Source organism: Augochlora pura, chromosome 4 (genome assembly GCF_028453695.1).
Source record: "Augochlora pura isolate Apur16 chromosome 4, APUR_v2.2.1, whole genome shotgun sequence".
Lineage (NCBI taxonomy): Eukaryota > Metazoa > Arthropoda > Insecta > Hymenoptera > Halictidae > Augochlora > Augochlora pura.
In genome coordinates this window covers 26,924,458-26,951,515 of record NC_135775.1, presented here as the reverse complement: position 1 = coordinate 26,951,515, position 27,058 = coordinate 26,924,458, and the positions used below count along the sequence as shown (strand labels likewise).

General features: G+C 49.8%; 2 protein-coding genes across 6 annotated transcripts; both read right to left on the bottom strand.

Moving 5' to 3' along the window:
• Nucleotides 1-13: 13 nt before the first annotated feature.
• Enok (histone acetyltransferase enoki mushroom) lies at nt 14-23,742 on the bottom strand. Of its 2 annotated transcripts, none has more exons than XM_078177955.1 (6): nt 22,869-23,742; nt 15,594-16,435; nt 11,476-11,942; nt 9,328-11,210; nt 7,037-7,536; nt 14-6,950 (listed from the first exon to the last, which is right to left on the bottom strand). In XM_078177955.1, the coding sequence occupies exons 2-6, from the start codon at nt 16,137-16,139 to the stop codon at nt 2,211-2,213; spliced, it is 8,136 nt and encodes a 2,711-aa protein (XP_078034081.1). In that variant the 5' UTR covers nt 16,140-16,435; nt 22,869-23,742; the 3' UTR covers nt 14-2,210. The 2 variants fall into 2 exon arrangements, with proteins under 2 accessions (XP_078034081.1, XP_078034085.1); XM_078177959.1 differs by having other exon boundaries at nt 11,122-11,210; nt 22,869-23,726.
• Nucleotides 23,743-24,656: 914 nt separating this feature from the next.
• On the bottom strand, nt 24,657-27,052 carry Adk2 (Adenosine kinase 2). 4 transcript variants are annotated; one of them, XM_078178059.1, is made up of 6 exons: nt 26,783-27,052; nt 26,438-26,711; nt 25,780-25,987; nt 25,424-25,699; nt 24,928-25,336; nt 24,657-24,847 (listed from the first exon to the last, which is right to left on the bottom strand). In XM_078178059.1, the coding sequence occupies exons 2-6, from the start codon at nt 26,452-26,454 to the stop codon at nt 24,717-24,719; spliced, it is 1,041 nt and encodes a 346-aa protein (XP_078034185.1). In that variant the 5' UTR covers nt 26,455-26,711; nt 26,783-27,052; the 3' UTR covers nt 24,657-24,716. The 4 variants fall into 4 exon arrangements, with proteins under 4 accessions (XP_078034185.1, XP_078034186.1, XP_078034184.1 ...); XM_078178060.1 differs by having other exon boundaries at nt 26,438-26,647; XM_078178058.1 differs by having other exon boundaries at nt 26,438-27,052.
• Nucleotides 27,053-27,058: the final 6 nt, after the last annotated feature.

The window sequence follows — 27,058 nt, the reverse complement described above, 5'->3', positions numbered from 1 at the left end:
TAGTCTCGGCACATATTTTTGATTTCTTTTTATTTGTTAGTAGTTTTTTTTAGATCTATGTACAATAAATATTGATGTATTTTTACACTATTAATGACCTTTCTTATCTGTTTAAAGAGTTACGCTAAAAACCGGGCAGCTTGTCCCTGCCTCTCTCGCACAATTCTTATCGTGTCCTCGTACTCCTCTGCAAAAATCGAATTCGTTAACGTACTATAAATATATTATTATTTTGTTCGCGACAGTTCCGCGAAGCGTCGCCGACGCGTGGGAGGGAAATTACAATTCAACGTACACGAACGAGCACCATTTTTATGTATTTCCCCACAGACAGGTCGAAGGGAAACGAGTGGAGCCGCGCGTATCCCTATTTTTCATTCTCTCTCTCTCTCTCTCCCTTTCTCTCATCGCGATTCGATACAAAAAATAATTTCCGCATTAACTTTTTTTTTTACGACGCTCCGTGGAAAAGTTTCTGTGTTATATACGCAGTCATAATCATTCTCGAATGTAGTATATCTTGTTCGTGTGTCTGTGTCCATATTTGCGCGCTTGAACGCGCTTTTTTCGCCGTTTCAGTGATGTGTGCGTGTCCGTATGTATGTGTGTGTCTATGTATGTGCCCTTTCACTCCAAATATTTGCTAGAATAAAAACCATTATTACATACAATAGAGAGTAACGAATCAAATGTAATTTGTCCTTTGCATATGTCCCTCGAATTCCCTAATCTGTTTCCGCGTATCCGTGTGTGACGAGCCGTTCGAACCAGATAAAACCTATAATTGTATATTGGTTTGTGTATCATGATGATCATACTAATAGTAATAATATTAATAATTATGGAAATAATAATATTAATAATGATAATAGTAATCGATAGAAATAATAATAAAAACGATCACGAGTAGGACGATATCGCGTGAAGGGGTGTGGCTGGTAAGGAGGTAGGGGAGAATAGTGATGGTAGTGATAGTGGTGATGCGGCGGTGCTGATAACCTGGAGAACAAACGTGTAAAATAGACAACGAACGCGTTCACGATGCTCGCGACATTTTTGATAATCGCAATAGCTAATTCGCAATAATACAGTTCGAATGATCTTAGCAGTAAGTATTTTATGATACAGTAAAGTACAGCGTGCCTCGAAGAAAACGTAAACAACAACGTTCAACAATTGTTAATATCAAACAGAATATTCTTTGCAAGTTTTACTTGTATATATATATATATATACATATATATATATATATATACACAAGTAAATCTATAGTAAATATATATCTATATACATATCTACACGCACGCACGCACATAGATGTATATATATATGTATACATATATATATACAGAAAACGTAACACTGTTGCGATTCACACAGCGTTGTCCTACTAAAAAATAGGTACACATTCGTTTTGTCGTCGTAGTTACACGTACCCGCGGTATATCTCTTCTTTTATCACGATCCATCGATAAAGATTGTTCGATCCACAAGGTACATAATAATGAATCCATTTGTAAATGCATAAGTTACCAAGAACCCATGCCCCACAATTTCCTATCCGATACCGTAATCCTATCCCAGTCATCTACGTACACGCATACCTACACACATGTATGCAGGCACGCTCGCACTTACATACACACACGTTAACGATTCACTGATTCCTCCGACACGAACTCTTCTCTTGATTCTCATTAAATACTCGATCCTCCGAGGAACAAGTGCTGTGGGAAATTAACTGAAAAAATTAGCTCGAACACGTTCCCGTAAACGTTATTAAAAGAATGTTTTTCGTAGGTCGGTCAAGAGCTGCGTGTGGCCACTCGTCAATAGTACCATAAAAGAAAAAATATTTCCTTGTATCATTTTATCATATTTAAATAGAAGGAAAGGTTCTACAGCATTTCCTCGAAGGATGGAAGTTTGTGTGACCACCGAAGAACCCGAGACAGCAATGATTTCAACTAACGATTGGAACAGGCTGTCAATTTAGTTGGTATCGTGTTCGAACGGCAACGCGAGACGTCGTATCCCAAGTTCGAGTTCGAGTTCGAGATCGAGATCGAGATTCACATCGCGAATTACGATTAAGCTTGTCCGAAGAGAAACTGTGGGCTTTGCTAAGCGGACGATGGGCCTCGGAGCTTGTCAGCTTCGAGGGATCGTCGTTGCGGGTGAAGGGATGTGCGCTTAGGTGAGTTTGGGGGCTAGCGCGGCCTCATTGAACTGTTTAGGGGCTGCATAAGGCCTCCGTTGATGTATCCGTGGTAGGTTGTGTAGACTGCTGCTGGGTTCTGCTGATGGGGGTCCTGAGGGTACGGCGCAGGTACGTTCACCACTCCAACCGGGAGTTGACTGGCTTGATTCATGAAGCCGCCGAGTTGTGCCGCCTGGTTCATGTAGCCGGTGCCCGGCTGGGCCACGCGGTAGCCGTACTGGGCCATGAGATTCGTGTTCAACGCAACGTTCGGGCTGACTCGGCTGGCCGCGCTCTGCATCTGGGGACAGGTACTTCCGGGATCCAGGGTTTGTCTGTACAGGCTCTCGCTCGTGTAAGGTTGCGTGAGGGACGCCATGTTCGCGTTCGCCGAGGACCTCGAGGCCGACCTGCTTGGCGGGCCGGGAGTGCCGGGCGGCGCCACCGTGTTCACGTTGTAATAGTTCTTCGGGTAGCCGAGGGGCACCTGAGGCGGGGTCGGCAGTTGCCTCGATGTCTGAGGTGGTGTCATGGTATGCGGAATCGGTGGCGGAGGCGTCAGATTCATAGCTGGCGACGGGGTGGGTGGTATCATTTCCAACCCGTTGGTCAGCTGTTGAAGCTTCGCCAGACTGCACGAGTTAGTGGTCTGATGGTTCCCGGAAGCGGACAGCGAAGACGCGGGCGTGTGCGAGTGCGGGGGCATCGCGCTCGTTTGGATGTAGAAGTTGGTCGCGGTGGTGCAGGGCGTGGGTGCTCCCGACCTGCTGCCCCGATGCTGTATCACGTACGTGTTCTGCGTCGGAAAAGGCTGCGAGGCAACCGCCATGTAGTTTCCTTGTGAGATTACGGCCATATTGTGCGAGTGAGCAGCGTGCGTGTGAGACTGCAGATGAGGCACCGGCGGTACGCTCATCGACGAAGACTGCTGGTACTGAGGCGGAACGTGGCTTGTGTGTGCCACGGTCGTGTGGCTCGTGTGCGAGCTCGTATGGCTCGTGTGAGAGCTCGTGTGTTGAGAGGAGGCCTGACCGTGCGACGCTGGAGGAGTGGCACGATGAGATCTACTGCTTTGCTGCGTCGATCGAGATCTATGCGTCGTCTGCGAGCCGCTCGCCCTTTTATTGCTATGAGACTGCGGTTGCTGTTGTTGCTGCTGCTGTTGTTGTTGCTGTTGCTGCTGCTGTTGATGCGTCGGCTGTTGCTGCGGCTGCTGAGACTGTTGCGTTTGCTGGGACTGACTATGCGCCATGTTCTGGCCTTGGGTTTGCTGAGCCAGAGACAGCTGCATCGGCTGTGGGGTATGGGACTGCGGCAAAGGCTGCGGGCTCTGCGTCGGTATACTTTGCGGCGTATGAGACTGAGGCAAGGGCTGAGGCGTGTGAGGCTGCGGCATCGGTTGAGGAGTGTGAGATTGCGGCAACGGCTGAGGACTCTGCGTCGGTATGCTCTGCGGAGTGTGCGACTGCGGCGTCCTCGGCTGCTGAAGAGGCTGAGGCGTGTGGGGCTGATGCATCGGATGGTGAATACTGACGTGCGCCGGCGGCGTATGTTGTGGCATCGAACAATCCGCGTACTGAACCTGCGGCGATATGTTCACCGCCACGGACGTGGCCGGTGCCGCGATCTGCATCGATACGGAAATTGGTACGGTCCCCGACGCAGGCATCGACGGTAAAGCACTGGGCGGTCTCTCGACGCTGGTCTGGGACGCCAGGTCGCTGGATATCGACGTAGGTGACTCCAACCCCAACTGACTAACATCGAGGTCGCACTGGCTGTAATGCAACGAGTGCACAGAATTTGTGGTCGAGTCGGGCGTGTAGACTCCCATGGAAGGTAGGTCGGGCTGCGAAGGCGGTGTCCGTTTTACTGATCCGGGATTCTCCAGATGCGGCGTTGTTTTCCCGCTCTCCGGAGAATTCTGCTTCATCTCTTCCGGCTGTGTCTGGTGCAGGTGTATGGTCTCTTGTTGTTCCATGATGGGTAACGTCTTCTCCTGCGGCGTAAGGGGCTCGGCCTCGGGCGAAGCGACGTTCGTGGCAATATTCGTGGCGACGTTCGCGACAACGTTCGTCACGATGTTCGTCACGACGTTCGTCACGACGTTCGCAGCGACGTTCGCAGTGATGTTTGGAACGACATTCGAAGAAACGTTCGAAACCACGTTCGAGTTAACGACGCTAGTCGATTCTTTCTTCTCCGTAGGAGTCGCCGAGGAAGCTTCGACCGCTGACCGCGTCGACTCCTCTTTCGTTTCCTTGAGCGTTATCCTCTCGCAAATCGGCTCTTCCTTAGGGCTATCTTCATTCTGGGTAATAGCTTCTAACTTTTCGCATTCTTCGCTCTTGGGCGAAGATACTTCAGGTACCAATTTCGAAGTTTCCGGGCTACGAGAAATCGTTTTCTCAGTCTCAGAGTCTTTATCACATTCGTCCAGAGTAGGCTCCATGAGCCCCCTCACAACCATACGTTGTAATTCCGAATCGACTTTCGGCAGCTGGCTCTTCTCCGGATCCTCGAGTGCCGCCCCCGCATTGCCTACTATTTCCGGCTTCTCTTGCTTCTCTACCTTCTGTAGGATCTCCTCTACGGCCATCTGGGATTGCTCGATTGGTTCGGTCTCCGGGTTGCTCGAACCCTCTGTTACGGATTTCGGTCGTGGCGCAGGTACTTCTTCTTCCCCCTCGTCTTCGTCGCCGCCCTCGTACTCACCGGGACTCGCGAACGCGGTCTCCGCCTCCGGTGGCACGATCGCGCCGTTCTCTTCGACAGTTTCGTTTTTGCCGAGCTCGACGCCATCCTCCTTCGAAGCGGACACCAACACTGGAACGGTAGACTCCTTCTGCTCGCGAGACTCTGGCTTCTCCGATTCGGCCGAAGGTGACAACGAAGGTGGCGGTATCACAGGACTTTCCGGTCTATCGTTCGTGGGCGTCTCCGGCTTCAACTGAGGCATCTTCAGAGACTCCTTCTCGGCTTTGGCTCGTCCTCGCCTCGACATCGGCGGCGTCTTCGTCTCTTTCGACTCCTCTTTGCCGTTGCATTGAGCTTCGTCCGCACCCTTCTTCTCCTTCGCCTGCTTCGCCTGCAAATACTTGGTTTGTCTGCTCGTAACCTTCAACAGGATGTCGTCGACTTTGCATTGCTTTTTCGCCGGCTTCTGTAAAGTCGATGAGAGTGACGACGTCACCGATTTCGACGACGTTCTCTCCGGCTCCGGCGCATGATCCTTAGCTTTTGGAGAATCCTTGTCCCTTGTTTTCTCTTTTGACTTTTCCTTCTCTCTTTCCTTCTCCTTCTCTTTTTCTCTCTCTTTCTCCCGGTCCTTCTCCTTCTCCCTCAAAGACTCGCGAGTCCTCTTCCTGGAACTAACCTCGGACCTTTCCTCCTTCTCCTCGGCTTCAGTCTTTTCGGAATGTTTTCGCTTGCGGAGAGGCGTCGTGGTCGTGGTCGTGGCTGTGGCCGTCGTCGTTGGTACCGTTGTTGAAGCCGCCATCGCCATCCCCGTTGCCGTCGTCGCGTTCTCCATGGCCAGAGAAGCCTTCGGCGTTCTGATCCTCCGCCTCGACATACTCGACGACAACGGCGTCGCTTTCGCCGAGATAGCAGAAGAATTTGCATTTTTTGCAGTCGTCACCGATCGAGAATTTCTCGGTGTTGACGGAACGTTCTTCGACTCGATCTCCATCGAATCCTTGGGGGATTCGGGGGTTACGGCGGAGATAATCCGAGTCTCCTTTTCCGAGTCTTTGGTCCCCTTTGGGTCTTTTGCCTCCTTCTTTTCTTTCTCGTCCCTCGCTTCCCGTGATTCCTTTGTTTCCCTCGATTCTTTTGCCTCTTTCGATTCCTTGATCGATTTTGAATCCTTGGTCGTTTCTTTTGCGTCCTTGGACACTTTGGACACTTCCTTCTGTAGAGTCACAGCTGCGGATTTTTGCGGGCTCTTTTGTTTTAACGGTGACGACCTTCTCTGACCCAACCTTCGCCCCCTCGGTTTCTTCTTGATTTTGACTTTCTGAATCTTCTCGACGATGGCGGCCGCCTGCTTGGGCTCCAGCATGGGAGAGGATTCGGAGCTCGTGTCACCGCTCTCTTCGGGACTTTGGTAAGGATTCGGGATTTGCGTAAGCAACGGTATCCACCGCAGACAGTCCGGGTCCAGTTTGATACGGGAACTCCTTTGCACTTTCGCCATGTGATCGTCTACTTTGCTCCAATCGACTACCACAGCCACTTTCGAGTTACCCTCGCCGGGCAAATGAACCGATTTGATGAAACCCAAGAGCTGCATGGCGGTCGCGATGTCGTGTGCCGACACGCCGGTCTCCTTGGTGATATCGCCCAGCCTGATGTCCGTCGAGTCTCGGTGCGCGTCGAGATACTCGAGAACAACGCTCTTCCAAAATGAGTGATACGACACCCGACCAAGATCGGAGAGAGGTTTCTCCGGGGTCCCGGGGATACCCTCGACTTTGGACAACAGGTAGCTAAACTCTATGAGAAACCTACCGAAACCCTGTCGCTGATACTGCGGCAGGGTCATGATGCAAGAGACGTTGTATCGTTGCGCGGGACAGTGTTTCTCCTTGCTGAAGTAACCAACCAGGTGGCAGCCGTACTTGTCGTTCTTTGTCACTGCGTAAAATAAAAACGGCTCCACATCATAGTACAGAGTCTTGTGGTCCAAAAACAATTTCGCTAATAGACACAAGTTTTGACAGTAGATCTTGTTGACGTTGCCGTCGATCTGAAAACGACGAAATAGCCAGGGTTACAACGACCGGTTTCGATCGACACACGTGTACAAGCAGATATGTAGGAGATGATACGAACCTCGAAAACGGATAGTCCGTTACACCTGTAGATTTCGGTGGCCGGTGGATGCCTCCACTGGCACTTGTCCATGTGTCTGTCGAGTACCGCTCGACTCTTGGTGTACTTTAGGCAAAACTCGCAGAAGAACAGTTTCGGTAACCTTGCGTACTCCTGGGGGAACGGACTCGAGTACCACGTTTCCACTTCGTATCGGCCGAAAACGATGGCAGCGGGATTTCTTGCGCCGTTGCCGGCCGCGGGGTTGCCGTTCCCAGGACTGAGAGCCGTCGACACCGACAGCGTCGCCGACACCGCTACTGGCATCGTTGTTGTCGTCGTCGCCGTCGTCGTAGTAGCAGCCGACGCTGTCGTAGTCACTGCCTCGTCGCCTTCGACTTCGCCGTTGTCGTCTCCGTTCGAAACTGTGAGACACGCCGCTCTGTCTCGGGCATCCCTGAACAGATCGACGTCCTTCTGAGTGACGCCGGGCGGCAAGGTTTGCGGCAGTATCGGCTCTTCTGCAAGCAGAGTTCAAACATTGGTTCTTCTTTTGCTCGCATTTCTTCGAGGGACGAATACAGAACAACGGAAGTGTAGAGAGCTCTTCGTTAGGACGAAGACCTCTCAAGAGAGAAAGAAAACATTCAAGTAGAAAAATGGTTTTACGTCGCGGTTCTCCGCGCGCATGGTTTTGCGACGCGTCCGGTGCAAAGGAGAGGATCGAGAGACGAGGAATTGTTCACTCTACACAGTTGCGATGCCGAGGGCGACGTGTCCCGTCCGGCGATACGAAACGTTTGCGAACAGTACGGGACACCTGCGTTATCAAGTTTCGTCGTCGATTGAAAAGACCGTTACCTTGATTCGGCAAGCGTCATGCGTCAACCAATGTACAATCTCGACAAAAGTTAACAAAACGGAGAAACAGTGAGCATCAAGTTGAGCTGTTAATAACAGGGAGTCTCGAAAAAGAAAGCAAAGCTATGGAATGACATTGGATATTTGTGGGATGTGTTGGCAGAGTTTCGTAGGCTGGCTCTTCGATGGCAAAAGGGCATTTGTCGTTATGCGTTGCGGAGGATGTTGAATATTACGACAAGAACGGTGCGCTTGCTGATCAGCGAGTGTCAACAGCAGCTGGTAGACGATCCATTTTAGCTACTAACACGGAATGGTGGAGCGTAGTGGTACAGTCTCTGTCACTCAGTGGCGTATTTCTTCGTCCTGCAAAACTGGCCAGTGCGGTTACACTTTCGATTGTCACGAGGGGGAAAAGGAGAGATTAAGGAATACATTGCTTCGGAAATTTCTCGAAGGAGCTACACCGAGTCACGGTGCGTTTCGATGATTATCCAATGTCTCTGAGCGTTTTTCTTTTCCGATCGGTGAACCGAGTCGAATCGAAATTGCGAGCATCGATCGATAATTGAGAAACGGGGAACCATCAACAGGATTCGAGAAACAAGGGGAACCGGAGACGAAAGTGTGCGAAAACCATTGCGTGTACGGTCGGGTGCATTGGCGGGCGTGCACTAATAGAGTACCCTATAAGTCTGCGGCATGGAATAAAGGAAAGTTAAGTGTGCCAGAGCCAAGTAATAAATATTATTAGTGACATGCAATAAACCACGTAAATATTCGTGTGGCGTGAAACCGATGGAAATCCTTGGGTCGATCGCGAATTTAGAATCGTGAGTTGCGAATCGAGAATCGAGCATCTAAAATCGCGAATCGCGAGGAATCGAGAGAACCAAGGATCTAGGACCGTGTCGAGAATGGAAATCGTAGATACTATTTCAAGAGGAATGATCCGTTTCCACGGTACAAGTATTCTCGAATACGCGGAGGTATCACCACCCATCGTGAGAGATAGATTTCCATTGGTTTTACACCGTGTGACCGATAAACGTCCTATCGAGGAACGTGATTGTTCTGTGCTCGAACGCGCGATTTTCTATTCTCTCGCGATCGAACGAGATTAGAAGAAGGATTGGATCGTTCGTTAACGATCCCATGGAAGCATCGGAAACGCAAGATATTCGATCGGGCGAGATTGCACGCACGGTACGAGAGAACAATCACGTTGATCCTGGAAAAGAAGTTACGTGTCAGAGTCACATGTACACACACATATCATATACCACACCACACCGCCAACACATCCACGTGGTGGTGAGCGAGGATTAGATTAGAGGGGAAATTCTTCTTTTTGCGACTTTTTTCTTTTCTTCTTTTTTTTTCTTTTCTTTTTTTTTGGGTGCATCATCGAGGTTAAGGGACTCGTGAACGGGTCGGGGATAGACTCTTACCCTTCCTGGTGGAGCAGGGTGTCGCGCGGGGTGTCGTGGTGGTGTTGGTGGTGGTGGCGCTAGTACAGGCTCGTGGATTGGACTTTAGGCTAGGATTTGATTTCACGGAATCGGAACACAGGCCGGACTTTGAGACAGCGGGCACAGGGTGGCGCGTCGTCTGACCATTGCTCGTCTCAGTGGCCGTGTTGTTGTTATTGTTGTTGCTGCTGCTGCTGTTTCTTTTCCGTGGATAATGGTCGTGCCGGTAGGATGGTGGGGCGTACTTAACTAGCGACGAGGCATCCTTCATCAGTTTTCTCTTCTCATGCTCGTGCCTCTTACTATTCACAGCGGTTTTCACCAGATTCGATGGTGTCATTTTCGGTAGCTTTTCGTTCAACGAGCCAACCACGAACAGACTCTCGTCGGAGGGTGTGAAAATACCAGGCCTCGGCATTTTCGGGACTTCCTCCGCCGTCTTTTTCCTTTCCTTCGGTTTGCCTGCGACGCTGACGGCAGCGGCTACAGGAACGGAAACGGGAATAGCAACTGCTGCTGTAGCAGCGGTGGTGACTACGGGAGCAGAGGAGGCGGTACCTGTACCGGCACCGGCACCAACACCGACCCCAACGCCAACGCCAACGCCAATGCCGATACCAACGCCCGGAGACGAGTCGCTTTTGTTTGAGCTAGTTTTCGGGATCTTGGCTTGATTGCTGGCACCGTTCTTGTCGTCGGCATTGAGCCGTTTTCTCCTATCCGGGGCATAATTAGGCGCCGCCCCACCGGATCTCGCCCTACTGTTCGTAGGCACTGAAAAGAAGTGACTCAAACCATCGAACAAGCCTTTCAATTGACCGGCACCCGGCTTTACTTTGTTATCGATGCTACCTCCGCCTCCGCCACAGCTGCCGCCCGCGACAGTCAAGCCAGAAGAGATGTTGCCACCCCCGCTGGCCGTGATCCTGGTTACGTTCTTTTGCTTCTTCTTGTTGTTGTCCGAGAGGGTTGTGGCTGCGGCCGGTTGTATGTGCAAGCCGAATGTCGGCGTTCCGCCCACGTCGAGCTTCGGCAACGGAGCACCGAACGTGTTGTTTATGTTGCTGAAAAACGGTGACTCTGCGTTCAACTTGGCAGCGGCTGCGGCGAAGCCCCATGGCTTGTCCTCGCTGAGGTCGCAAGAAAACGGACTTCTAGGTTTCGGAGATTCGTGGACCGTCTTACGACCACCCTCCGGCGCGTCCTCCTCCGACGTCGAGCCGCTGGATTCGCTCGAACTGTTACCTCCTTCGTCCTCCTCCTCCTCCTCCTCTTCTTCCTGCTCCTGCTCCTCCTCCTCCTCGTCGTTGTCCGTGGTATCGCTACCATCAGAGGAATCGGTATCTGTCGCGTCACTGCCGCTGCCGCTCCCGCTACCGCTACTACTGCTGCTGCTGCTGCTGCTACTACTACTACTGCTGCTGCTAGACGCTAACGAGGCTCTTTTACCCGGTCGTAACGGTTGTTGTTGTTGCGGTAGCTGTTGTTGTTGTTGTTGTTGTTGCTGCTGCTGCTTCTTCTGGTTCGCGTTACCCCGAGTTAACCTAGGACTAACGTTCTGCGAGGACTTAGACTTATCACCGCCCCCCACCCGCTTCAACTTATTGTGCTCCGCGTTAAATGCGCTCAGCCTAAAGAACTTTTGCTTCTCCTTCGAGATCCGGTCGTTCTTTTCTTCGAGTAGCCTACCCTGGCCTGCGAGTTGGGCGGGGGGTTGTGGTATGGGAGAGGAAATTAAAGGTGGTTGACGAGGGGAGACAACACCCGCATTACCGTCCGAGCTGCTGTCCACCTGTGCCACTCCAACAGCGCCTTTCTTGCCAGGAGTCGCGATCGTCAAGCTCTTCCTGGATACCGCCGATCTGAAACACATCGAACGCGACATCGGCGTCGAGTAAACCGTGTCGACCTCGATCGGCCTTCGAGCGTCACGACCGATCCTTCCTCTTTTACCAACCGCCGTGTCTACAACGTAAAATGTAGACGCGTTCGAGCGTCAAACGTTGGGAATTCGTCAACGAGGCGATTTTAAAGGCCGAGAAAGATCTCGAAAGAGATAGGAAGGAGCGGCGCGGCGCGGCAGGCACGATATCGTGTGCTTCTCGAAACTAGAGACCGTCTCCTTACTTTCGATTCTCGCGCAACTTGCTGAATCTCTTCCTCGCGCTAGTCGGCGTGTCATCGAGCGAGACCGAATCCTGCGTCTTGCTCTTCTTGCCATCGTCCTTGGCGATCGGCGTGTGCGCCGTCTGACAGTGCCGACATCTCCACGGCGCCTTATTCTTCTTGTCGAGGGCAGGGTCGAGGCAGGTGGGATGATAACACTTTACGCAGCCGGCGCACTTCACCAGATAGTTCTGCGACTCCTGTTCCAGCTGACAGCCGGCGCAGGTCGGCGAGCAGTCGTCGCATGACCACGTAATACCCCTGTCGACGAGGATCGAGAGCTCCGGCGGGGCGCACGAGTTATGCAGGGCCGCGCCGCATACGCTACACCTGCTCAGCTTCTCCGTTGCATTCCGCTTCGTGTTGTTGTTGTTCCCGGCTATCGTCGCGCCGAGGCATTCCTTGCATATCGGCAAAGGAGCCGGCAACTAAGGGACAGACAAGACACACCAACGATATACGGTTAATCGGTGACAGAGCATCCATTCTATACGCTATCCCCCTCTTCTCCGCTCAACGGTCGAACAAGATAGTCGGTAAACGACGAGCAAATGGCAAATTCGGGGCTAACATTTCCGCTCCCTCGTCGAACGCTCTTGCTCGCGAACCTTCGCAGCCAGTATAAAAAGTTATACTTTATCCGATCGTCCCATTGATCGAGAATACAATTATTAAACAGCCTTAAATAAAGCAACACCAGATAAACATTCGATTCCATATTCCGCGTCCCACCGAAGACTTGCGAACAAGATTGCGTCCAAAGTGGAAACGAAATCAACGACCAACGACCGTACGTCGCCTGTTCCACGAAACGGCAGAGATCGCAAAAGTCGATAGAGTTGACACGGTGAGTCTTATGGTCGCCGCGTTGTTAATGGGAAAGCTGTTATTAGAGCTCGGTCGAGCGGGCCCTGCGAGGACCTGCAGCTGGATACCGAAGCAGTGCGTTCGTTCACGGCGGAGCACCCGAGTTTCTGTGTGTTCGCTTTCGTTGCCTCGTATCGCGCGCGTTGCATGTTACATACCAAAGACGACCCACCGACCGACAGACGGACCACCGTAAAACATTATTCATTCCAGTAATAATGCAGGCAGCTTGGTTCCGTATATCCCCGCATCAACGAGGGTGCATCTTATTAAAACCGTTCCACCGCACAACCATTCTCGCGGACGCGAGATCTCTCGCCTCGATATACCGAGGTGCACACACGCGAAACAATTCTAATAGATCGATCCCGAAACTACCGACAACTTTTGACGTTGCAAATCAAAATCGAAATCATCGACTATCCCTAGATAGACAGACCCCTAGAAACAGTCCGGTACACCACAGTCGTTTAAGGTCTATCGAGTACTTCCAAGTTTTCCCAAGGTTACGGATGTCGACTACATCGAGTAACGAAAAATCGATCGACTTTTAGACTCGCGAAGACGAAGCGCAATGTTGCGGTTTCTATTTTAAAAAACGACGAAGTGAATCCTAGCTATTCTCAATTATCGGGCAGACCTGTTGCCGACGATTCGCGATCAGAGGAAAAGCGAACGACTCTGAGTCGACTCTATCGGAGCCTATTGTCGGGTTGTGTTTGAGTGACATTTTTCGTCGAGGTCTCGGCCCCGAGTTTGAGACAGAGACAGATACAGACAGGGAGAGAGCGAGAGAGAGAGAGAGAGAGAGAGAGAGAGAGAGAGAGATGAATTTCCTTGAACGAAACACGCACGATTAACCTCTCGTTCTCGGACCAACGACCTGTTGCTCGGCGACGAGATACGGCCAATCATCGAGTAACTGTTAGGCGATTGGGCGCTTCGGTGAACCGCGTCCTTACGCTCGACAACGTTTCTCTCGTCTCAGTTCTTTCCGCGCCGCGGTCGCGCCATCGCTTCTCTCTCACGTCGACCTCGCGGCTGCCTTCTCTTTTCAATCTTGTCTCGTGATAACTGACTCATCGCGAGCTTTCAGTCTCGTTGATCTCCTCATGCTCCTGTCGTTAGCGTTGCTCGACGTTACTGAATCCGTCGCTGAAGAATATCCAGCGAATTCGACAAGACTTCCGGACTCGAGACGATTCGCGATTGGACTTGAAAAACGGTAGCCTAAGAGTCGACGAAAAAACGCGGGAAACACGCAGTGGCGGGAAACTGGTGGCAGCGACGCGACACGGTGGGGCTTCGAAGCCAGCTGAAAGAGACAGAGGGAACAACCCGCTGCGCGGTGGACGTGGACAGGCCAAGAGAGGAGTGGAGAAAAGAGAATTAGCAGAATCGCGTCGGCGCGAACGTTTTATAACTTTCTGCTCTCTCTCTCTCTCTCTCTCCCTCTCCCTCCCTCCCACCCTCTCATTCCATCTCTTCCCTCCCGTTTCACTTGCTCGCTTTACGGCCTGACACGCATAAAACGCGGCCGTTAGGAACGCGGGGACACGCGGAGGGAAGAAAACACCAAGCGAGAGGGCCACCGAGAGAAATAGGGAGAAAGAGAGAAGAGAGAGACGGACTGATCCGTCGGAGTGATTCCGTGCGCGCGGAGGATCAATAAGAGAAGCGATATACAAACGAGTCGCCGGAAGTTGGCCGAGATAGCACATCGTCTCGAGCCTCTCCCCTCTGTTCCAGCTGGCCCTTCTCGCTCCCCCGGTTGCCCTCGTCCGCTCCCTTCCGAAGGAAGGCTCTTGGAGGCGTGGGCACACGGCGTGACTCGCCGCCGCACGAAGAAAGGACCGTAACGACGCGTAATATTTTCCCCATTGATTCAATGCTCAACTGCAACCATCTTTCCCAGCTTTTATATAATATTACATAATCCGCAGGTTCGAACCACGCCAAGAGCCACGTTGCACCGATTCAAATGCCCACGCACGCATCCAGCGAAACCTGTTGTCCACCGAACCGTCTCAAGCCTCGCCGACACCGAATTTCTCACGAAAAGCCAATCGTTCGCAAGAAAACGATCCCTTAGTAACGCCTCGCCAGCTACTCGATTCTGCCTAGGGTTCGACGCGAGCAGCGGTTTCGAGAGAAATTAGCCGGGAACGCGACTGAAATTGGGCCGTCGCGTAGCTGGAGAGCGGCTCGTGAACAGCCATCAAGCGGTCCGTTATTTTTCCGCGGCCTGTTTGCATTACGCCGATTACCTGTACATTCTATCTCCTCCATTGCGTCGTTACGAATACGAACACGTACACGAACTCGTGTGACTCATGCCCTGGAAACGCCACACCGGCACCGCACCGCGCCGCGCAGCGTCGACTCTTTTCCTCACTCGACTCACTCTTTCGATACGGTCACGCGTTGCCGTTTCGACCAACTAAATTCCGTGCACACATTGTCTCTGATCGCTTCTGCTTGAACGAATCCGAATAAACAGAGGCAACTGAAACGGCGTACTCCGTGGGAGAAGAATAGTATCATGAGAATATTCTGGTTGATTTCTCCCGTGCGAACGGGGCTCGAAGCTTCTCGAGAGGGAAGATAGGTGAGTCGAGAAAGACGAAAGACGGCATACCGAACGAGCGGTTTCCGAGCGGTTACCGATCGCTTTGCCGAGATTAATGGATCGTTGCGAGCCGGTCGGGAACTCGGCAACTTTTTGCTTGGCGACGTCTGACCCCAGCTGACCCCGCACAGTCGATAGAAAGCAAGAATCGAGACGACGAGATCGACCATTCGCGCAGTCGAATGCGGACCACTTCGGCGAGGAAGCGTCCATTATCTTCGCTCGCGGAACTGCGAAACAACGAATGCGTGGCCATCGATCGCGTCTACGTCGGGAATCGTCGTCGCCCACGATTTCTAAAAGATTCGGCGAGTTCCGGATCCGCGTCGGCAACTAGAGCTGGCATCGCGACAGTTCTGGCGAATATGCTCCACCGAGTTCAGGGTCATGAAAATTCTCACGATATTTCCGTAACAGTTGCTCCCCGAAACTCGTCAGTGTAAGAGAGTCCGACTAGCGCGCGCTCTTGCACAGCTTAGCCGTTGGACAGATGCTACGTTAAAAATGTTATCGATACGACTGCTCGTCGCCCGATTTGAATTCCCCGCAAAACAAGAGCGAAGAAAGAGAGAGAGAGACTCACCTTGGGTACTGGAGGATCCGGCGGTGGTAGGTTGGCGCTGTCCCCAATTTTCTTAAGATAGGGCGGCCTGTCCGGCTGCCGGAACAGCCTGCCATCCTGGACAACGAGACCCCGGTCGGCCGCCCTCTTCGCAGAAAGCCTGAGCGCAGTCCTGAGGTCGCCTTCGGCCTCCTCCTCGACCGTGTGGCTCTGCCTGATGTACTTCTCGATGGTCTTGAGGGTCGAGCCCTCCCTCTCGCCAAGCTCCCTGACGGCCTTACCGAGGACCTTGCTCAGGTCGGAGCCTTTGCCGACTTTGAGCGGCTTCGACTGCAAACCACCCGGGTCCTTGTACGACGACTGACCCTTGTTGAAGATTTTGAGCACGTCACCGCGTTTTACGGCGACCTCCAAGTGCTCCGCGATCTCCTCTTCGTGGAAGTTGTGATGTTGGCGGATCGCATGACATATGCGTTCGACGCTCGGCCTCTGTTTCTGGCTGCGGATCTTCCGGATCGCGTCCAGGAACCAGGCCGACCACGTTTCCGCGGACTCCGGCTCGTCCATCTCGTCTCCGACGGCCGTCTGCCGACGAGGGCGGCGCCGGCGGCGGCGTACCCACCCGCCACGTACCTGGCCAGGTTATACGCACCCGGTAGACAACGCTGGAGCGCCTCCGGGTCTGGGTCAGCTGTGTCACGGCCGCGACATTCACATCCTGCGCGTGTCTTCTTGCCTGCTGCCTGCCTTCTCTCCTCCTGCCTACCTTCCTTCCTACTCGAGCTCCTCCGCTGTTCCTTCTTCTTCCGTTCAACTACCTTCCCGGTTGCTGCTGCTACCCTCGATCACACGTAGCTTTCAACCTGAAATCATAGCATTCGTGTCTGCTCAGTCGTTGGGATATTTCGTTGATTATCGCGTCAGACGCGAGCAGCGATGTTCACGCGGTACTCGATAGCGTTTACCGAAGAAAATCCGTGACCCCCCTACACGACGCACACCTCCACCATCGCGTTCTCGACTTCGACAATGACCTCGACCTCGATCTCAACCTCAATCACAATCTCAATCTCGATCTCAACAGCGATAGGCAATAGGATCCATTGCAGCTATCGCGTCTTTCACTCTCGAATACGGCTGGTTACCGTTTATGTTATATCTGTTCTATCATCTCCGTGTTCACTGTACCAGCCCCTACCCCGAACGAACTTTCCGACGAGGGTTACATGTCTCGAGCGTTGCACGCGGGAGAGAGAGAGAGAGAGAGAGAGAGAGAAGTCGACGGAGATTTCGACTAAGAAAATGATCGCGAACGAGGAATTACGAGAGCTGCGCGCCGTCGACCACGAATTCGGGAGACCGTATTTTGTTGCGGTAGCGACTCTCGCCGCGTACGACTGTGATTAGCATGGGAGAGGGTCGCGAGCGACGTTTATCGATCGGTTTCCTGGCCGGCCGAGTATTGTTTTCCGTTACGACAACATGCGCCGGGGATTAATTGGTACGAATTCGAACGTTACGCGTCGCGTCGCGTCAAGTCGCGCCAGCCCTTAGTCCGAACGATCTTTCCGTGTGCTTAAGATCCGGGATAATCGATCGTCGTCGCGACGAAGCGTACGTACGCGCGAAAGGCATTACGCAACGATCACCGATGCGAAATTGTCCGCTCGATCCGAGTTCTCGGGTGACCAACCATTCCAATTTCTAGCACGGCAGCGAACGATGATCGGCCGATTTTCCCTCGAGCGATGAGGGAACTTTCTCCTCGGGCTCGAGTTAGGTGCGCGCACGGTGGTCGCGGCAGGTCGTGGAGGGGAGCGAAATATTTAAAAATCACTGTTATCGCCGTATGGCATTGCGCAACCAGGCACGATCTACAAGCGCACAGCTTTTCAAGCCGACCACCGCTCCTACGTGCTCGGGAGCGTTCGCACCGGATTCGCACGAGAATGGGAATCGAATTGCGAGGAGTAAAACTTCCGTCCGAGAGCGAACGATCTCGTTTCCAACACCAGTCACTGATGAAAAATGCCGGTGTCGTGCAATAATTACGAGCGCGTAACCCACCGTGTAAGATTCGCGCGCGAATGCTCGCTCGCTAGTCCTGTCACCTTCCTGCCATTGCCGATCTATCATCGAGGTATCGAGACAGTATGCGATTCGACGATGGGATCAGGCTGGAAAATCGGTCGATCGTGAGGCTCTGGTGATCGATGACGATTCGTGAAACGAGCAGATACGCGCTGTGAAACGAATTGTTTTCGCGGGGAAAACGCGTCTCTAAACGCCACAGATTCTGAATTCGAATTTGAATCCGCGCGGACCGCGGAGCCAAAAAGATATGCAGCTGTGATACAACGAGTTGACCTAGGCCAGTGCCGCGCTGCTGGAACTCGATGTTGGTGCTAGTGAGGGTGCCTGTCCGCTGTCTGCTACCCGATGCCTCGTGCTACCCGTGCTAGTGCTGGCTGCGAATCGCGACGAGCACACGATAATAAATATCTCCGAGCTCGGTCGAAAAAAAAAGAACTGCAAAACGGCGAGTTAAACCGGCTCCGGCGGATCCACCGGAAGAGACGCCACCACATGCCTGTCCCTCTTACGACCTCGTTCCCTCGCCACGTGCACGTTCTATTCTCGAAAACACGTTTCCTATCCTTGTAACGAGGTGGTGGTAGTGGCGGTGGTGGTCGCACAGTTTCCCGCCAAAACTTTCCACTCACCGCGAACCTGACACTTTTCATTTCAAACTTCCTGCCTCAATTAACCAGTTTCCGAATTCCCGAAACGATGGCTCGATCGATTCGATGCTTCGTGAAAACAACTTCCGGCTTTCAAATTCGGCCGCAAGCAGCTTGCTTATCTTTTTCGCGAAGCCGGTCTTCGGTCGAAACGATCCAAAGATAATCGGTTGGCCCAGCTGACCAGCGTCGTTATCCAAAGTTGATCGTAAACTCGAGCATTCTTCAGATCGCACGCGTGACTCACGATCGAACACCGCCGTCGCATCGCGTCGCGTTCCGTCGGCCGAATTCTTTCTCGATCAACACGTGTTTTTCTCACGCGTAGAAGGTCATCACGCGACGCGGCTGGATAGCAATAACCAACGAAAACGGCCATCTACAATTCGGTGTTTCCGGAAAGAGACGAACCAATTCGATTAGTCCTTGGACCGCATCGTAGCCGACGTTGCGATTACCGCGTCGATACTGCTATTCATCGATGTTGAAATGGTGCGCAAACCACGAAAAGGCTCGTCTCTTACCCGTGACACGAACTCGCGAGCTTTCGCGGGTAATCGCAAACATTCGCGCGGGTGTGTATTGCGCACGCGGCCGGGCCGATCACGAAATAACGTTAATACAATAAGCAAACGTGTAACCAGGGCTGCGCGGTGTGACGGCGTCCCGAGGGAAGATATTTTGACCTGCGCGATCTCGTTCGTGTTTTTCGCGTCGCCGTTCCCCGGCCCGTGTGCCACCGAGCTGCGAGCACCGACACTGCCACCGTCGTTATTCCCTGCTAATTAGCCAACGAATGATCGATCGGGGGAAACGTTAATTGAATCGAGCGATGAACTGGACGGTTCTACCCGACCGAACGAGCAAACGGAATTGTTATTTATCCACTCGAGTTCTATTGCTTGATACCAGTTATATTTAATATCAAAACACTGATCCGAACAATTTTTCACAAACTCCTGGTCGTTTGCTAAGCATATGGATAACCTTCATTCAACTTCTACAGTAGTACACGCGACGCCATCTTTATCGAATAGACTCTTCGCAAAAATCGCCGTGCTTCTAATTAATCGAGATTCTATTCGATAACACGCGCTAGATACGAAAAATCGACGAAATAACTTCAGTGAAGAGCAGGGTCGAACCAAGCCATGATTCACGACAATGCCGGCGCTAGCTGAATCGTTCGGACGTTTAAAGAAAAACGCGAATCTTGCAGCTTGATCGCAGATGTTTGGGCAGATGTAAATTTTTGCCGATCGATTCACGAGGACCGAAACCAGACAGAGAGAACCGTCTCGTTTACGCTGAATAAAATGGAAACCCTTGTTGAATAGAATGTGCCATCGTCCGCTAAAAAATACCGGTTCACCGCGAAAACATTTCGTAGACACCGGTGTGTGCTAGAAATGCATAAAATTCAACAACGCTATACGGCTTTCAACGGCGACATCCTCCGGGCACCGTCGAGGACAGTCATCGTCGATGAGGTCATTGTAAAAAAAGAGTAGGGAGGAACCGAGAAAGGACCGAAGCGGGAGCAACAGCAAGAAAAATAGAGGGGGGAGGAGAGAACTTTCGATGATTCGAAATGTGGACATTCTGAAAGGTTTCAACAAAAAGAAAGAATAAAAACTGTTTGGATCGCGATGCGTGGCCGCCTGCTCGGCGGCAGTTGGAATTTCCGGCGACGACTGAAACTTTAAACGTCAGCCTTGGCTCGAATTCATTAGCCGGCCAATTACCGACACGCTTCCAACGCTCGCCGAGTACAGGAGCGGATGAGCCACCTGACGACTTTCTGTGTCTAACGTCGACGTGTGTTTCACGCGTCGAATGAGAGAGTCGAGCCTCGTTGGCTTCGTTCCGTTCTGTTCCGTTCCATTCGGCGGAATAGAATATAAACAGACCGTTCGATAACAATAATAGCGCTCCCACTTACGCAACGAGGATACTCGCGCTACCACCGTCTATAACAATCCTAATGCCAACAAACTTCGCGACAATGCCGAATATCTTTTACACCTGCGCGACGGAAGGAAAAATACGTCAACCATTACTAGAAAACGAACGCTTACTTTTCTCACCGTTCGAACAGGAGTCGAAATTCAAACCTTTACGGGCGCTTGTCAGCTGTTCGGAACGTTATTTAGTGTTGCGTTCACCATCCAGCGGATACGAATAATTGTACGAACGAATTATAGCGATTCGCTGTTCCCCGGTATTGGGATTTTTCTACAACACATTGTAATTCAGATGTTGGTGTGAACGCGGAACGTTAATGAACGCGAGCACGATTACTAGCGTCTCGTATCGTTTCGTTTATCGTTGAGGTTATGTCGGATGATATCGGTCAAAGTCACACTACTCTATTAGAGTTTACGTTGACGTACAATTTACAATGTAAATACTGCAATGTGCACAAGTTTACCAACAAGTCTCTTTCACTTTATTCTTTGAGGTTATGGCAAAACGATACCGCGGGCGTCGAACTTACCATACTAGTTTCAATTCGTCAACGTCACCCGAATATAAATACTGTATCTCATACCCAACGTACGTTTGCTGACGATCGTACACACGTGAATCAATTTCACGGGTTTCGAGCGCGAAATGCAACGGAAACGCTGTCATTGAACCTAACCTCGAAGCAACTCTGACCCTTCTATGTAACCATAATTCAACGATGGAAACTTAAACAAACGAAGGCAGGCTCTAGAAAATACAAAGTCGAGGGAACGGTACAGTGTAGAAAACAGCGTTTAGAATTTAAATAAATTAGTCGGCACAGTACGTGAACCGAGCAAGATGAAACACGAGAAAGGATAAGCGCATCGATTGCCGCCGGATATCGTAGCCGATCGGCACAAATGAAATTGTGGCGGCAGCAACAAACCAACCATCGAGCGAATGACCGTTAATGTCTCGTGAAATATAAAGAAAGGAGCGCAACGTTGTGCAATCGGGCGCGCTTCCATTTTCGACAATAGCCTCTCGAAGAAATATCGAGGACGATGAAGAGAAACCTCGAGTACGGCATGAACAGCGAATCAAGGCGAGGCGAGGCGAGACGAGTCGAGACGAGACGAGACGAGACGAGATGAGATGAGATGGGACGGGCAAGGGACGGGACGGGACGGGATGAGACGAAACAAGACGAGACGAAACGAAATGAAATGATGCGATGCGAACTAGAGAAAACGCGTGACAGTATGGTTGAAGCGTTAAACAGGGAAATCGCAATGGATCAAGAAAGGAGCAGTATTTCTTGGTCGTGTTGCGACTTACGAGTTACGACGGGAACGAAGGCGAGAAAAGGCCAGTGAGGCCAGGCCGGCTGGCTCTGTTTGCCGAGGCCCCTCTCACCCGACGGAGAGTCGAAGAGAGAGAGAGCAGCTGCCTCTGACAAAACGAACGAACACCAACGGTCGAATTGCTGCCGCCGCCGTCGCATTTCGTATCGTATCGTATCGTTTCGCATGGCATCAAAACGAAGCATATCGTATCGTAGAATTTCGTTCTATTCCTTCGTGCCACCATATCGCCGCGGAAACACAAAAGTTGATCACGAATTCACAGCTGAAATGTTAGGCTTGTTGTCCAACGACGGTCGATCGATGGAAAATGTGGTGAAGGATGTACGGAATTTGGAACCGTGGCCGCGGGACGACTAGCGCATACGTAGACTCGTTGGTTCGCGAATTACCAACCGACTGGCTGCCGTCGGTAGCCATTTTAATTAACGTACTCGGACAACGCGTATCCCTCGTTCCGAGAAGCTGCAGGAAGTTCCCGGCAGCAAGATGAAAAAGGTTGCCGCGTTCTTCGGTCGAGTCACACTTGCAGCGTACCTCGGTAACAGACACTGAGCGTTCGACGAACGTTAAGATCACGATCGCGACAGCCGTCGCCCACGAACCCGTCCATCGCCACAGCTATTTTCGATCCACCGGCTGCCCGATCGCAACGATACCGATAACGACGCGTACGTTTCTTCCGTCGATTCGAGGGTAGGCAGGGCTGAACGCGAGCAGATCGAACGGAACGATAAAATTACGTCTTCGAAGTGAAAACCCTGAGGACACAAGTTTCTCGAAGCCCGACGGGCAGCCATCTTGGCTAGGCACAACCAGTTGTCGACCGTTTTCGCACGATTTTTCGCGCGTTCGAGCAACGGACAGCGATTCCGCTGAAACACGCTGGTGCCACCGCTCGGCAAGGCACGTGTCGATGTCCTGTCGCATCGGAAATTACGCTGAATCGCATATCACCGTCAAAGTATTGCGAGAAAAATGCAATCAAGTAACACCGCGTATAGAAAAGGATGTCTACGCGTTTCCTTCTCTTTCTATATGTATCTCTATCTTCCTCCCTCGCACGATCACTTCGCTTCGCTTCGTCTCGCTCCCGCGCTCTGTCTCTCTCCCTCTCTCTGTCTTTCTCATTCTCAAACAGGCGACCAGACCCGCTGCTGGCCCGTATCCCGTATGCGTCGGACGACGGTTCGCGTGGTTCTCTGTTGCCGAGAATATAACGATAAACGAATTGTCTTTACCTGGTCGCGGTTGTTCCATGTATAGATCCACAAGAGGACACGCGAAAGCACGAGTCACTCAGGTACCGACACACAGGACTCGCGTGTAATCACGATCACCAATTATCTCGCGACAACGGCGTCACATTTCACACAAATCAACAAAGGTTACCCACTTGACAAAGATGGCGGTCGCGGGGGTTACACACTGCGCGCACGCGGTGGGGAGCGCACTGCGCACACCGCGCTCTCGGCCACGACGGAATCACGAAGAAACACAGTCGTAGCGGCACGCGTTCGCCTCGACCAATCAAACGTTTCACTTTGACTAGCACACTCTCGTTACCGGTCACACGTGCGTGCGTCGTGTTTCGTTGCCGTTGCCCCACTCGTTGCACCGCTCGTCAGCGCGACCGCGCGCGCACACCCAATGCGAGTGTATGTCAGAGGTACAAACCCCGTGTTCCCTTATCCGCAACCACGCACCTCGTACACGTATACCCTGTACTAGCTATGTCCGTTGTGGACAGCCACAGGAGCCAAGAGCAAAAGATTTACAGCGTGACCAAGCAGAAGTCGCAACGAATGCGAATACCGAATTACTGAATATACTGAAACCAAACCGTTATTGCGGCAGAGACAGCCGCGTCGTCTATCTCTCTGTTCCCGTGAAACTACGCTTCTACCTCCACTATGGCCGCTCACTTCACGTTTGCTTTAACCATTCCCAATCGGCTTTTCGACGCGGCAGCGCGCGCGACTACTACACGACGACATGCCGGCAACTTTGTCAACGAGGCTTCAGGGCTGTATTTACCCTTTACCGAACCATGCGTCCACACATACATATCTACAAGAAATAATACCAAATTACTATTTTGTCTTGTCACTCCCTAGTCTTTCTTCTGACAACATGGTATGCTAACGCGATTAACGGGTATTACAGAATTTTATAGATGATTTCAAGTTTCAACAAACTGACAATTTATCACTATCCGAATTCGAATACAAGACAATTATTCAAACTTTCCAATGGAAAAGATTGGAATAATTGTTCAACCGTTTATCATTGGAAAATGCAATTTTAATTTTTTCACAAAAATCTATATCTCCAAATGTTTCGACAATATTTTTATGCGAATCTTTTCGCTAACAAAATGACATTACTTTTGGTACAGTACAAACAAAACAGGATACCGTGCGCAATTTTGTAATGAGATTATTGATTTTTTTAAGAACTGCCTTTACTCCGTCTCGCGGCGAACGCGTATGTCTTTATCGCTACATCACCGTCCTACTCTATACACTATACTATACACTGCTGCATTTACGTGGTGAACGACGCAGGCGTGCCGCGCGATCGCGATAACTGTTTTTCGAATAACATTATTTCAACCAGTGCCCTTACCTTTTATAATATCTGTAAGTATACAACTCAATGGCCACGTTGCAGGTGATTGTATTGATCTTTTGAGATCCGCATAAATTAAGCTCTCGTAAGGACGACATTATTTGCTGATCTTTTTACATTTACGATAAATTGTTATCTCCACGGCACGAATTATTAAACGATTATCTATCGTTGAACGTGTACCGATGAAACGAAAATGCAATTGACACCTATATTAAAATTCTATTGTTCCTCTACAGTTGCAGTTAAATAACATTGTTCATCGGTCATAACGTCGTTTGTCCTAGTTAATATTTATTTGCGTAAGCCATTTACAAATATACAAGTGAAATATAAAATTATTTGTACTCCAGATAAGTCTAAGGAAATAGACATGTTGAAAGATTAAGGAAATCAGCTTAAAAATTGATAAATCGTTTATTAAGTACACAAATTCACAATTATCAAATGATTAAGAATTAGCAGGGAGTAAAATTGGGTTTCCCTTCATAAGTACATCCAGATCTTTGTATAATTTCAGTTGCAGCCCATATGCCACATTTTATACAAACATCTATGTCTTTACCTTGTATAAGTTGTGCCAAAAAACCTAAAATGTGTAAGGACATGTTAACACTCTATAACGAAAACGCTCACTTATCATTAAATAGAAGGTCAATGAAACTCTACCTCCTACAAAAGCATCTCCTGCACAATTAGTGTCTACAACTTTTTCTGGTGGGATCCTACTAGTAGGAAACTCTGTTACAGTATTGTCTTTGGCCAGTAACACGTTACCAGCACCCTGTGTTATCACAATAATTCTTTGCCTTTGTTTATTTATTTTTTCCATTTTGCACAATTTCAATGCAATTTCTTTCCTGTCAACAGTCTGAAAATTGTTAACTTTAGCAAAGGTTTCTGCCTCTGTTTCATTGCCAAATAAAACATCAACATATGGAAGAGCTGCCAACATAGGTTTCCTATAGAGATCACATAAAAATGGAGCACCGAGATTCATCATAAACATTTTATTATTCTCATAAGCATGCCGTGCCACTGCTTGAATTGTTTCTGGAGTTACAGTTAAGAAGAATCCCTACAATTTAAAACTTTCATGACTGATTGTCCACAGAATAATAGACATTTAGACACAATTACAAGTTTTTACTTATCATATGCTTACAGAGAGATAAATATATTCAGCAGCATCTATCAGTTTCTTATTTTCTATTTCTTCTATATGAGAAGGTGAAAAGTAATTGGCAGCTGCTAAATTAGCGCATAAAGATCTATCGTTTCCAGTTATAAGAACTGCACAGGTACCTGTACTTTCTTTATTGGTATATTGATAGCGTACATTCAAGCCATCAGCCCGTGCTCTGTCCTCTAAAATTTTTGAATACTTGTCTGTTCCCACGCAACCCATGTAAGTGGCAACCCTTGGTTTATCCAAAAACCACTAAACAAGATAGTATATGTTTATTGTCATCCAAAATTTAATGCAATGCTGTGTACTCAATTATATCTAAGTAAATTTACTTGCGCTACTCTCATAGTGTTCTGCACAGAACCACCAGCAATAAAGTCAGCTTTATATTTTTCTATTAATTCTTCGTACATGGGTTTGTGTTTCTCTTCCGCAAGAATTGCGTCATTTGATTTTAAATCATATTTCTTTAAAAAATCACTATCTACAGTTGCTGAAATGTCAAGAAGGGGATTGCCCAATCCCAATAGAAGACCATCTCTGAAATATATTTGTATTATTACATTTGAAAGCGTAATTTTGTGCAATCAACTATTTCCAATGTCATTTAGTACGTTAAACAAACTCAAATTCGATCAAAATAGATTTTCTCATTTTGCAAATAATTTTGAAACGGGTTCTTTATTCTCCTGCTCCAATCCTGAGAGTTACATAACCCGTATCATTTCTTCCATCGTGCAGTTCAAATTTGGAGGAGAGTGATAATTATAAACATCAACGCGTACGTCACTTAAATAATAAAAACTCTACAGAATTTACGACTTTACACATCATGGATTCATTATTTTAGAAACAAAAAATGTAACCAAACTTTTCGCACGTTCCTGCAAGCACATGACTGCAGAGAAACATAACCTCGAACGCGTATCATGGTATCAGAGAGTTCATTTGAAAACATAAGAACAACGGTGGTTCGGTGTGTACGATTACCTTAAGTTCTGTGCCATTTGTAATAGTTTTCCTGTTTACGGGTAATAAAAAAAGGCAAAATTCACAGTTACTGTACACAAATGGCGAAGATGTACCACCAATATGAAATTTCGCAGCGGTACGATTCCTTCCTTCACGACACAGGGTCAAATGACATCACGTGAATTTTCAGTGGTATTTTACATCAGAATGTTATCGTCACAGTTGTTGCTAAATGCCACAGAATAATCTTACGATAACGATGGACGAAAGGATTGGTACAGCACATACTGTTCTGCGTAGAAACATCTCTGCTTATCCCGCCTATTTTCCTACTACAAACGCCTGTTTATTTCACAAGCTTACCTGCTTACGCACGAAAGTAGCTCCTTCTTATATTTACATAATTTATTTTTGTCGAACACCGCATACCGCAATGAACAGTGTCTTGGAGTTGCGATAAATTTGCGCCCCTGATTATGAATATTTCGATTTCCGTTAGAGATATGTTTCACAATGATAACGCGCTGAAACTGATCCCAAACTATTCTAATTTAAAATTGTTCGATTGGGTGCAATAAGTCTTCGATATGTTGTTGCGCACGCGGCAAGATTGCATAATCGAAGAGGAAAAATCTCCTT